Source organism: Punctularia strigosozonata (assembly GCF_000264995.1).
Source record: "Punctularia strigosozonata HHB-11173 SS5 unplaced genomic scaffold PUNSTscaffold_6, whole genome shotgun sequence".
Lineage (NCBI taxonomy): Eukaryota > Fungi > Basidiomycota > Agaricomycetes > Corticiales > Punctulariaceae > Punctularia > Punctularia strigosozonata.
The window spans coordinates 1,902,311-1,913,252 of NW_006767438.1; the positions used below are offsets into that span (position 1 = coordinate 1,902,311).

At 57.2% G+C, this 10,942-nt stretch overlaps 5 protein-coding genes across 5 annotated transcripts; 1 reads left to right on the forward strand and 4 right to left on the reverse strand.

Annotated features, from left to right (window-relative positions):
- Positions 1–693: 693 nt before the first annotated feature.
- PUNSTDRAFT_134459 (uncharacterized protein) lies at positions 694–1,695 on the reverse strand (the record flags this gene model as incomplete). The annotated part of the gene is made up of 1 exon (XM_007383938.1): positions 694–1,695. One exon carries the CDS (start codon positions 1,693–1,695, stop codon positions 694–696), a length of 1,002 nt encoding a protein of 333 aa, XP_007384000.1.
- A 186-nt stretch (positions 1,696–1,881) lies between these two features.
- On the forward strand, positions 1,882–2,829 carry PUNSTDRAFT_134460 (uncharacterized protein; the record flags this gene model as incomplete). Its single annotated transcript, XM_007383939.1, has 4 exons — positions 1,882–2,369; positions 2,496–2,554; positions 2,609–2,624; positions 2,676–2,829. The coding sequence occupies 4 exons, from the start codon at positions 1,882–1,884 to the stop codon at positions 2,827–2,829; spliced, it is 717 nt and encodes a 238-aa protein (XP_007384001.1).
- A 1,324-nt stretch (positions 2,830–4,153) lies between these two features.
- On the reverse strand, positions 4,154–4,417 carry PUNSTDRAFT_28334 (uncharacterized protein; the record flags this gene model as incomplete). The annotated part of the gene is made up of 1 exon (XM_007383940.1): positions 4,154–4,417. A coding segment is annotated over one exon (264 nt), but the record flags the coding sequence as incomplete, so codon positions are not given.
- Positions 4,418–6,073: 1,656 nt separating this feature from the next.
- PUNSTDRAFT_25349 (uncharacterized protein) lies at positions 6,074–6,322 on the reverse strand (the record flags this gene model as incomplete). Its single annotated transcript, XM_007383941.1, has 1 exon — positions 6,074–6,322. A coding segment is annotated over one exon (249 nt), but the record flags the coding sequence as incomplete, so codon positions are not given.
- Positions 6,323–6,679: 357 nt separating this feature from the next.
- Positions 6,680–7,546, reverse strand: PUNSTDRAFT_25394 (uncharacterized protein; the record flags this gene model as incomplete). Its single annotated transcript, XM_007383942.1, has 2 exons — positions 6,680–7,028; positions 7,092–7,546. Coding segments are annotated over 2 exons (804 nt in total), but the record flags the coding sequence as incomplete, so codon positions are not given.
- Positions 7,547–10,942: the final 3,396 nt, after the last annotated feature.

The window sequence follows — 10,942 nt, forward strand, 5'->3', positions numbered from 1 at the left end:
CTGTATGATTCTGAAGTTTGTCGGTGATATCGCTCGAGTGGTTCATATCCTACAGAGAACCGACAACATTCTGTATCAACATTTCGCAAAGCAGTGGCTGTGTGGTTAGTCTCAAAATCATGTATGGCCGCAGTTGTCTCCGGATGACAGCGAGCTCCTGCGAGGTCGCTTCACTCTTGTGCTTCGCTCGCTTATGCTGTGATTCCTCCCGGAACATCCTGCGTGAACTGCTCTCAAAATTGGCAGTTTTCACTGGGCATCATTGGTCACGTGACCGCCGGTCCAAACCCGAATTTCTGCTAAGTCCACATTGATCCTAGTGTACTGTGTTATAGTTAATGTTTATATATAAGCTTATATGATACTATGCACTGATACTTCACTGTACAGGCTGACTATTACCCCAAAACCACTGAAGATCATAACATAGTGTGAGTTGGAAAGTCTGCTATAGTTGCTATATAAGTATGTACCAAAACTATGGGTGCTATATAGACATATATCCAAAGCTATGGGTGCTATATGGACGTCACTATGAGCTATGCATTGCTATATAGCTGGTGTATTAAGCTATAAATTGCTATGTAGCACCCCATAGCGACTGTCATAGTCTACATAGCGCTCTATAGCAGCTAGCTGATCACTCCATAGTGCACATAGAGCTACTATAGCAACAATAGTTCAAAGGGGCAGCTATATAAATTTGGGTTTTTTCAGATGGAGGGTTAGACGCCCCTGAACCCCTACACGCGCGCGTTGGGCTTGGGCTACCGCTTCCGGGACTCCCTGGACCTGCCTCTTCGCTCCCAATCGCCGAGGGTCTAAGTGTAAGTCGCGGGGATCGGCTTCCGCTTCGAGGGGATAGAGGTACACGCTCGTCGACCCGAGCTCTCGCAGCTTTTCGAAGGCGTAGGAAGAGAAGGTGGGCGTGTCGCTATATTTGACGGCGTTACGCGCGGAGTGCAGGTCGAACACGGCACCCTTGACTGGCCCTCCGAAGTCGTCGACCCGCAATCGTCTCAGACGGACGGCCAGGCCCTCCGCGAAGAAATCCTCGAACTTGTCAGGCCCGAACGTCAGCAGGGCCATCCTTAGGAACCCTAAAGAAGTCAGGATTTCAGTACAGGCCTTGGCCCATTTCCAACACGCTTCGTTTATGTCGCTCCCTCGTATAGCTTCGTACGAGCGACGGGGGACTCGGTCACCTAGCTTCTCCCGAGCATAGCGATCCACGAACAGGAGGATGGCATCCTGTAAGCCTTCGTAGTCTTCGCGTAGGTCCTTTTCTAGATCCCGAGCTAGCGTCCAATATTTCCCCCCGTCGGCCGTCTCGACTTCCTCCAGGTGGGCCAGCGAGGCTTTCGGTCCCTCGTATATCCAGCTTACGTTCCACTGCATTCTCCAGAGGCCCGTCAACGCTGGCACGAACGCAATCCAGGGTTCGGGTCCGGAAAACCACCAAGCCTTCGTGGACCATTCCTCCATTGAAGTCTCGGCCGCTTCGGAGTCGGGCGGTCTCGGACCTCTTCCTTCATGGTGTCCTCCCCTCAGCCAGTCGTAGTCCCGTATTTCTTCCAGCACGGACGGGGTAATTCGCTCGAAATCGATGGGCCCTTCTGGGGACACCAGAGCCACAGCCCCTCCGGGTGAGACCCAGTAGCGAGGGGCCTTGTCTTCGCTGGTGGCGTCGGCCATCGGTTTGAGAGACGGATGGGACTCGTAGGATGCAAGAGGCGGAGGTCGACCGCTCAGTTTATCACGCGCTGTGTTGACGTGTCGAAAGGTCGATAGCTGAGGGCCTTGCCGCCGAGGGGTTACCGTGGGACCGAGAGCGTTGTTTATTACTCAAAGTCGCGTTTCCTCTCGTCGCTTGCCCTTACCATGAAGATCCCTGCCGATAAGGGAAAGCAGCCCGAGGTCGTTACCGACAGCGACGATGAAGCTGATTCCGCCGATCCTGAAGACGCAGACGACGACCTCTTCGCCCAGTGCGATCCTCTCCCTGACTGGGTACTGGATCCGTCGGTGGACTTGCTAGCGAAGGTTTTGGAGGGACAGCTCATCGTATCGGATCCTCCTCGCGCCCGGACGACTCTTCCTCTTGCGCCCCGTCTTCCAACGGGGACCAGGGAGCAACCTCCTCCCTACACGCGGGAGCTCCCTCTCGGGCATTCTCTCGTTCAGCGCACCCCTGCTCGCCCTGATAACCCGAGCACGTCGTCTTCGCGGCACGTCCCGCCTCTCGAACCACCTGCGGCTCCGACCCCTCCGAAGGCGTCCCCGCCCGATTCTCCGGGCAAAGAACCGGTTGGACTCCCTCTAGGCAACCCTTCCGCCCGGGGTTTCTCAACGCCTCCCCGCACGGCGAGGTCGGGATATGTCGTCTCATAGGGAAGTTCCGGCCCCTCTTCTTCGTCTCGCGCCCATCTGGATGATTGGTGCGCCGCCCTGGTGATTTCGTCGCGCCAGCGGGTCCTCGCTGATTAGCGACACAGGTCGGCTGCGGCTACCCTTCGCAGCGCCACGCCGGGCAGCACCGTTCGACGGGTCGGAGGTAGGTGTCGGGGGGAATATTCCCACTATGTCGTTTATCGTGGTCGCGAAGTAGGGGTAGTTGATTCCTGGTATCCTCTTTCCGCTTTTCTCCTCCTTCCTATCTCTGACCTACCCCTCAGGGACGAGTGCTTCCGCATGACGCAACGTGTGAGCAATGCTCGCTTCAAGGGGTTCCGGAGTCGGGAGGAGGCGGAGGCTGATTGGGAACGCACATTTGGTAGTTACGTCGAGACCGAAGACGGGAGGGTTGTGCCGTTGGTGGAGTGGGTGTAGAATGGTTTAAACTGACTTTTATTGCCTATGCACAATCCATTCGGTTTGTAGGTCCTATTCACAGCCGATGAGCTGCTCGATATTCGGCTAGTATTCGGGGCGCGTTCTTGAGAGCTCGAGCGGACAGCCATTTGTCCTCTAACGGGCTGAAGCCCTTGAAGTGCGTGAGGAACCTCCACCCGCGGGCTCTCTTGTCCCATCGGTGAGCTACTATCCGTTCCACCTCTTCCTCTTCTCCTTCCTGGGGATGGGCGCGAGTATCCGGCAGCGTAGCACGTTCGCCGAACTCCTGCGGCGATCGGTAGTATGGGCGAAGGTGTTCAATGTTGAATATCGGCTCTCCAGGATACTCGTCTCCCATCCGTACTCGATATGTGTTGTCGTTGATCCTCTCGTGGATTTCGAAAGGGCCGATCCACCGTTGGCGTAGTTTGCTGCCGGCGCCCTTCGACTCCACCCACTGCATCGAATGGGGGTTAACGAGCACCTCGTCTCCGGGAGCTAGTTCTAAGAAACGCCTTCCCTTGTTATACGCGTCCGCTTGTTTGATCTGCGCTCTTGCTATTGCTCGTCGGGCGAGGTCGCGACGCATGGCTAGGATTTTGATGAATTCCTTCACTCCTTCCGGCGACCGCCTGCTGATCCCGCTAGTATCGGCTCTCTCCGCTAGTAGGTCGAAGACGTCCCGAGGTTGAAATCCGTAGAGCAGGAAATAAGGAGTTTCCCGAGTGGACACGTGCGAGGAGGAGTTGTACGCATGTTCGATCAACGGCAGCCACTGATGCCACTGCTTCAGGTCTTCATAGACGTACGCTCGCAGCATCACTTCTATCCTCTTGTTTACTATTTCTGTCTGCCCATCGTGTTGCGGATGTCGGGATGAAGAAAGGGCCATATCGACCTTCAAGCGCTTGGTCACCGCCCGCCAAAACTCTGATACCCACCGCCCGTCTCGGTCCGAGAATATGGATAGCGGGAGCCCGTATTTGCACACCACCTTGGCCACAAATACCCGCGCGAATTCTTGGGTGTTCATTTCAAACGAGACCGGTATGAAGTTGGCGTGTTTTGACAGCCTGTCCACTATCACCAGGATCACCGTGTACCCTTTGGATTCTGGCAGTGGGCCTATCAAGTCCAGCGATATCGAATCGTACGGTCGTTGGGGTATCGGATTCGGGCGCAGCCAGCCGAATTTCTTGAAATTCAGGTCCTTCGTCTTCTGGCATACGTCGCACGATCGGCAAAAGCGTTCGATGTCTACTTTCATCCTCGGCCAGTAATAACGATCCTTCAGGCTCAGCCAGAGCTTCTCCGTGCTCGCGTGCGCCGAGGAGTGGGCCGATTCGTGAATCTGTTTCAGGAGGTCCTCCTGTAGCTCCTTCGGGACGCACAGTCTAGGGACGAAGTCCGCGTCTCGAAAGTACAGCAGTCCTCTCTCGTCTCTGAAGAACCTCTTAGTTGGATGCCATGACCGCGGATCGGATTCCCTGCTCTGGTATTTGGCCCGGAAGGTGATGTCGTTTTCGTAGCCCTTGATGTACCTCTTCAGCAGCGCTTCTTCGATGTGTATCACTAGCGAAGGTGGCGGGTTGTCTTCCTCCCAGTCTTTCGCTCGCTCATAAGGGCTCCTCTCGTCTTTCTTTGTTCCTCCTTCCGTGTACCTTGCCCCCCCATCGCCTTTCGTCGGCCTAATGCGGTTCCGTTTCGGCGGTGGCTTCTTTTCTTGGTCTCGCGTGTTGTCTCTTCTTCTGGTGTCGTACTCCTTCGTCGGCTTCCATACTTTGAGCTTCGGATTCGCCTCTGCCACCACGCATTCCAAGATGCTCTCCGCTCTGAAGCTCGCCGTCGCTCTTGCGGCGGGTCTGGTCTCTTGCTCTTTCTCCCATTTCGCTGCTGCTGCTTCGTCTGTCGGTATCGCTGGTGATTCGTCTTCCAGCGGGGAGGTGTGGGCGGGCGTTACTATGGCTTCTCCGTTGCTGCGCCTTAGCCGCGATAGCGGGTCGACGTTCGAGTGTACTCGTCCTGGGCGATGTACTATTTCTAGGTTCGGGGCGTACGCCGAGAACACCGCCCCCCATGCGGCTAGTCTTCTGTTCGCGTTCTCGTATGTACGGGCCCATTGTAGCGCTGCGTGGTCTGTCACTAGCAGTACGCTCTCGCCTTCGATAAACGGCTGAAATTTCACTAAGCCTTCCTTTGCGGCGAGCGCCTCTCTTTCCGTGGTAGAATATCTGCACTCCGCTCCTTTAAACGTGCGGGACCAATAGCCTATCACCCTCTCGACGTCGACTGTCGTTTCTTCGAAATTTTCCGCCCAAGTCCGCTCCGTCTCTGCATCCTTGATCTTCTCGGACATCTTCGTCACAAGTCGCGGCACTGGTTTTCCTTCCTCGAAGGCCTTCTTCAACCTCGCGTAAGCTCTCATTCCGCTAAGATCCGCTATTCTAACGGGTTGAACCTGCTGTAGCGCGCATCCTAACGCCTCGTCGGATGCATCGGAATACAGGCGGTACGGCTTGCCTTGAACGGGGTGTCCTAACACCGGCGCTTCCTGGAGGGCCTTTTTCGCTTCTAGGAAAGCGTACTCTTCCTCCGCTCCCCATTTCAAAGGCGTACCTTTACGGAGGAGCTTGAATAACGGGGCCACGATCATCGAGTAGTATGGGATGAACGCCGAGAAGTAGACGATCATTCCCAAAAAGGCTTGGAGCTGCGATATTTTCGTAGGTCGCTCCAGCTCCGTTATTGCCTTCACTTTCTCGGCGTGCGTCGACAACCCCAACCTCGATACCTTGTGGCCTAGCAACAGGATGGACCCGTAGAATAGATGGCATTTCTTCGGAGACAGGGTGATACCCGCTTTCTCCATTGCCCCTAGGACTCGGTCGAGGTGGTCGATGTGCGCTTCGTAAGTGGTCGAGTAGACGACTATGTCGTCGATGTAAACCAGGCAGAATAGCCAAAGGTAGGGGGCGAGCACTGCTTGCATCACTCTCTGAAAGATCGAGGGCCCGTTGCGCAGGCCGAAAGGCATTCGTTTGAACTGAAAAAGGCCGAGGTGTGTCCTGAACACCGTTTTTTCTACTTCATCCTTATCCATTTCTAGCTGCGTGAATCCAGAGAGAGCGTCTAGCGAGGACAGTACTTGTGCCCCTGACAATGCTGCTAAGATTTCCGACTGTCTCGGTATCGGGAACTCGTCCGGGGTCGTGACGGCGTTGAGCTTGCGGTAGTCAACGCAAAACCTCGCTTTCCCGTTTCGATATGCTATCACTACGGGCACGCTCCAAGGGCTCTGCGAGGGCTCGATGACTCCTTGTTGAAACCACTTTCCGATCTGTTCTTCGATGACTTTCCTCTTCTCCGGGGAGGCTCCGTACATCGGCACCGCTATCGGCTCTTGGTCTGGCTTGGTGCGGATCTTCACCCTACTCGGGTGGTGCCCCAACCGGTCGTCGAACCCGAAGGCCTTCACCCGGCGTCTGAGCATCTCCCATGCTCGTTCCTTCAGATGTTCCGGTAGATCCCCCACATCGATCGTCTCCTCCATCTTTTCAGACGGGTATACCTCAGTATCGGGCATCTCGCTCATCTTCGGTCCCCATGTTTCAGTCTCTTCGCTCGGTTCGTCCACGTCCCCGCGTTCGATTTCCCTCTCTGAACGATGGCACACTCCTTGACCGTCCACCCAATACGAGGGCTTCGGAAGTTTGTCGTGTACTTGGCCCAGCGGATCTACAAAGAACGGCGTACTGGCGCCTCGTTTGTCCTTTCCCTTCCCCGCGCTGCATTGTCCGTTCACGCCGCCCCAGACTTCTTGGAGCGAGGCCAACAGCCTGGCCGCCTTAGAAGCTCGTTCCGTCATCCTCTCGGCTTCCCCGAAGTTCGCTGATCTGTCGAAGTAGCTTTCTGGGTCCTGGAGTTCTCCTAAGACGTCTCCTTTGCGTATGTACCTAGGCCGAGTTGACGTATTCGCCATCGGGACCCGTGGATCCGACGTCCTGATTAGGGTATTCGGCAGCGGCCATTTCTCGCTGGCCGAATCGACGAGGAAACCCTTGCTAACCAACCATTCCTTATCCGGGTCCTCTCCCAAATCCGCCTCCACCTCGACGTTCCTGACGGTACCCGGCGCTATTAGAGTGTCCTCCTTCGCTCGAACGACCCGTCTGGCTCTGCCCTCTCGGTTCTTCGCTCTTAGGCTTCGGCTCTTCAGCCTCGCGGTGGTCTTCGCCTTAACCCATGATTGCAATGAGAACACGCTGCGCCGGACATGCTTAAGGTCGTCCGAGCGCCGCGCTGGTTCGGCTCTCACTCGCGCGGTTGATCGTCGAAAGAAGATATGCGCCCGACAGAGGGCGTCCCGGGTGGCCCCTAGCTCGTGGTCGTAGGCGAAATCCTCGCCTAATAGGATCGGTACTGACATCCCTGGGACCACGTATGCTTCGACTTCGAGTTCCAGGGTGCATCCGTCGGTCGCTCGGACGAAGACCGGTATGGTAACATAACCTTTCATCTTGGTGTCCCCGCTCGTGAGCTGCCACAACTGCATCCTCATCCCTTGTTTTATCTTCGGGGGGTTCTTCATTGATTCCAGGTATTCCTCCGATATGAGCGAGATATCCGCTCCCGAGTCGAACCGTAAGTTGATTTCCTCCTCTTCGAGGCTACCCAGCTTTCCGCGTACGTTTAATACAGACACCCCCACCGCCGATCACCCCGGTAGAGTTCTCCGTTTCCGGGGGATGCGTATGGGAGTCGGCTCCCACTCAGCGGGCTCTGGCCTTGGCTCGTCGGTGTCTGCTTCTTCTTCGATTACTACTCCGAACGCGCAGTGGTTCGTCTCCTCGAGCAGATTCTTCTCCTCGAGCAGCACTCCCGATTCCCAGGGAAGACGATCTGGGGGCCTTCCGTCTCCTTCATCCTCGACTTCCTCTATCCACGGCTGCTGGTCCGCCGGTAGCTTCGTGACAGGGATGGCGACGCGATCCTTCTGTGCCTCTGTCCTTACCGTCTCGGATTGCTCTTGCGGGGGTCTCGCCAGATAAAGGGACGCATTATAATTTTGGCACTCCGCCTCCCAAAGGGCGTTATATACATCGTCGTCTATGGCTTGTACGCAGTTTGCATCCTTGACGTAGGGACGATGGGGGCACTCGCGGTTCCAATGATTCCCGCCGCATAGCGCGCACGGAGACGGCGGCCTCGCTTTCGACGGGGGATCGAGTTCTTTGCGCGGGAAACGGTACGTGCGCGGAGGAGCCTTCTGATTCTTCTCTTTGAGAGCCGCGTACGCCTCATTGAGGACTAGCTGATCCATGTCGGCGGGGACATCTCCTCCGCGAAATCCCTCTGGGGGTTCCGTCTCATCCATTCCGGCAAAGTACGCAGCCGCCCCTATCGATCCGTCTACCCCGCTAGTCTCTACGGCTTCTGCGTTTCGGGCCCTGGCCTGTCCGTGCTCCCATCGCGCCTCGCGGTTCGTCCTTCTGAACTCTCTGTCTCCTTGCGCGACTTTCAGCATTGCGTTGAACTTCTCCTGCGTGATGGCTGCCGCGCTGGTTGCCGAGGAGTGGGCGGCGATCAGTCGGTCCGAGTGCATCCTTATTTTGCTTTCCAGCTCGGCCGTACTCGGTATTTCTGAAGTGCCTACAATCGCCGCCCACGAAAGGGGGATCTTCGTGAAAAGGATTTCGACTTCTAAGGGCCCTCCTCCGTCGCTGAGACCGAGGGCGCGTGCTTGCATGATGATCCGATGCATGAAGGACGACGGGGATTCCCTTTCGTAGCCCTTCTGCCGGAATTGAACGACGCTGAACTGTAGGGCCTGGTATTTCGCCCATTCCGAACCCAGATATCGTAGCTTAATGCCGTAGAGGTAGTTTTTATGATCGCGGCTCATCCAATCCTTCCATTCGTCCGGCAGCGTCAAGTACCAGTTGCGAACTTCGGAACCTTCCTTCAGACGCTGCCAGAGGGATTGTCCCATCATTTTGGATAGATAGCCTCCGGGGCGGGCGAATTCTTCTACATTGTAAAAGTAATTGACCGCTGAATCCCAGCCTCCGTCCCAAGTCGGCAGATCGCTGGCGCGCAGCTTGTTTTCTAACCTCGGCGCCAGCGGATCGAACCAGCTATTCTGGAACGGCATCTGCCCGCTCGGCAGATTCGGCGCTGGACCGCCTCCCCCGCCTCCGCCGCCCCCCGGCATCGCCGCATGGGGGTAGCTCGACATCCAAGGGGGCCCCCCGGGTGGAACCCGTCCGCCCCCACCCCCGTCGGGTCCAGGAGGCGGTGGAGGGCCTCCGAAAGGATGTCTATGAGGGGGCAGATGCCAGCCGCTTGGCGGTCCACCCGCGCCGTGTGGCTGAGAGCTGTGACTCCCGCTCCCTTCGCTGCTCGGCCTGCCTGACCCCCGCTGTGGGTCTTGGGGGAGCGGGGCATTCGGAGCGCCCGGATAGTATTGCGCGGGGCATTCTAGATTCCGGTTCAAGACTTCAAAGCCATCCGCTCTGAACCCCCCGTCGGGCACTAAAGGGGCGGGAGCGTGGATGTAAGACTGCGATCGCCTATCCACCAGGTTGCTGACGGATTCGGATGGCACGATCCCCGGTGGATGTTCTGGGACTGGTTGAGACGGCAGTAGGGGAATCATCCCCGTACGTAGGTACTCTTCTCCCACGTTGGTACCCCCTCCGGCGTCCCAGTGCGGAGGCGGGTCCCTATGCCAGCTCCTCTCCCGCGGTCGGACCGGGTTCCCCTTTTGAAAGGGAGGAGCCGCAAGCATGTTGCTGGCCGCACCGAAGGCCACCGAGTTGTTGATCTCTGCCCGGACGTGCGGATGCATCGCGCTCCCTTCTATTCCTTCCTCCGGTATGGGCGCTAGGGAGGCTAGATGTGTCGCCACCTCCCTTCGCCCCCTGTCCATGCGATGGTCGGTAATCGTCGTCGACGAGAAGATGCTATCGGGCGCCGGCGAGTAGTCCGTCGTCGCCGGGGTAGATACCACTCTTCGTCCTCCCTCTCTATTCTGGCGCCCGTTCCACGCTGACACGGAAGCAGGGATCCGCTCCAGCTCGGGCAGCCATCCGTATTCCTGACCAATACTCGAGCGGGAGGGATCTGCGGTAGCGACTAGTCGTCCCTTCGCTTTGTCGTACGTGAGCGGGATCGGGTTAACTTCGGGCTCTCTATCGGCATAAGTCTCCCGCAGTCCACTTGGCACCGTGAAAGTTCGCTTGGCCTCGTCGGACGCGAAGTCTATCGTTGGGCCGACGTTCCTGACCCAGGACTGTTGGACGAGCTCCCTTTCTATTCCTAGCTGCTGTAGTAAGCAGGGAGCGGTCGCGTAACGACGAGTCACATAGTCCGGCGAGAGATTCCTGTCGCTAGCCAATTCTTTGCGCATAGTGGAAGAGGTTAGCGTGGGGCTGATTCTCAATGGTATATCCGCGTCGGCGTCTTCCTCCTTCAGATCGTTCAGCTTGTCTATGCCTGCCCCGAGCCGAGAACGGAGATTTCTGTAATTGAGATGGAGCTGTTCGAGGGTTACTGCGTTGCGTAGAACGTTGATGATGCGCCCCTTTGCGTCGATCTGATAGCTTGGCCCGACTCGGTTCACTCGCCAAGTCGCCGCCTCGTCCACCAGCGCTTGTACCTTTCTGACGCACTCCTTCAGTTCGGATAGCAAGGGGCCTTTCAGGTGGAAGCGGTAGTTAGGGATTTCGCCCGCGCTCTCGTCCGATAGTGGCACTCCGGTGTCTACTATGTCTTCGGCATGTAGCGGGCGATCAGCTAACGCCATAGCTCGATCCTGGAGGGACATCCCTCGGTCCTTGCGATCGAGCCATTCGTCTATGACCCTCCTCAAGTACGGCCTTCCCGCGTCCTCTTTCGCCTTCTCTCTCGTTCTCCCCCCGCTTCTTACTATTCCCCGATTGCGGGTTGCCCCTTCATCGTCCTCCTCCGCTTTCCGCCCATAGGGGGGCGAGTCCAGGGCGCGGTTCCAGTCCGGGGCTGGGATCCGTGCGGGCTGTGTCGCCGCTCCTGGTGTCGGTGCGGGAGAGGCCGGCATGTAGGCCGATCCTATCGGGAACATCCCACGGTGCCT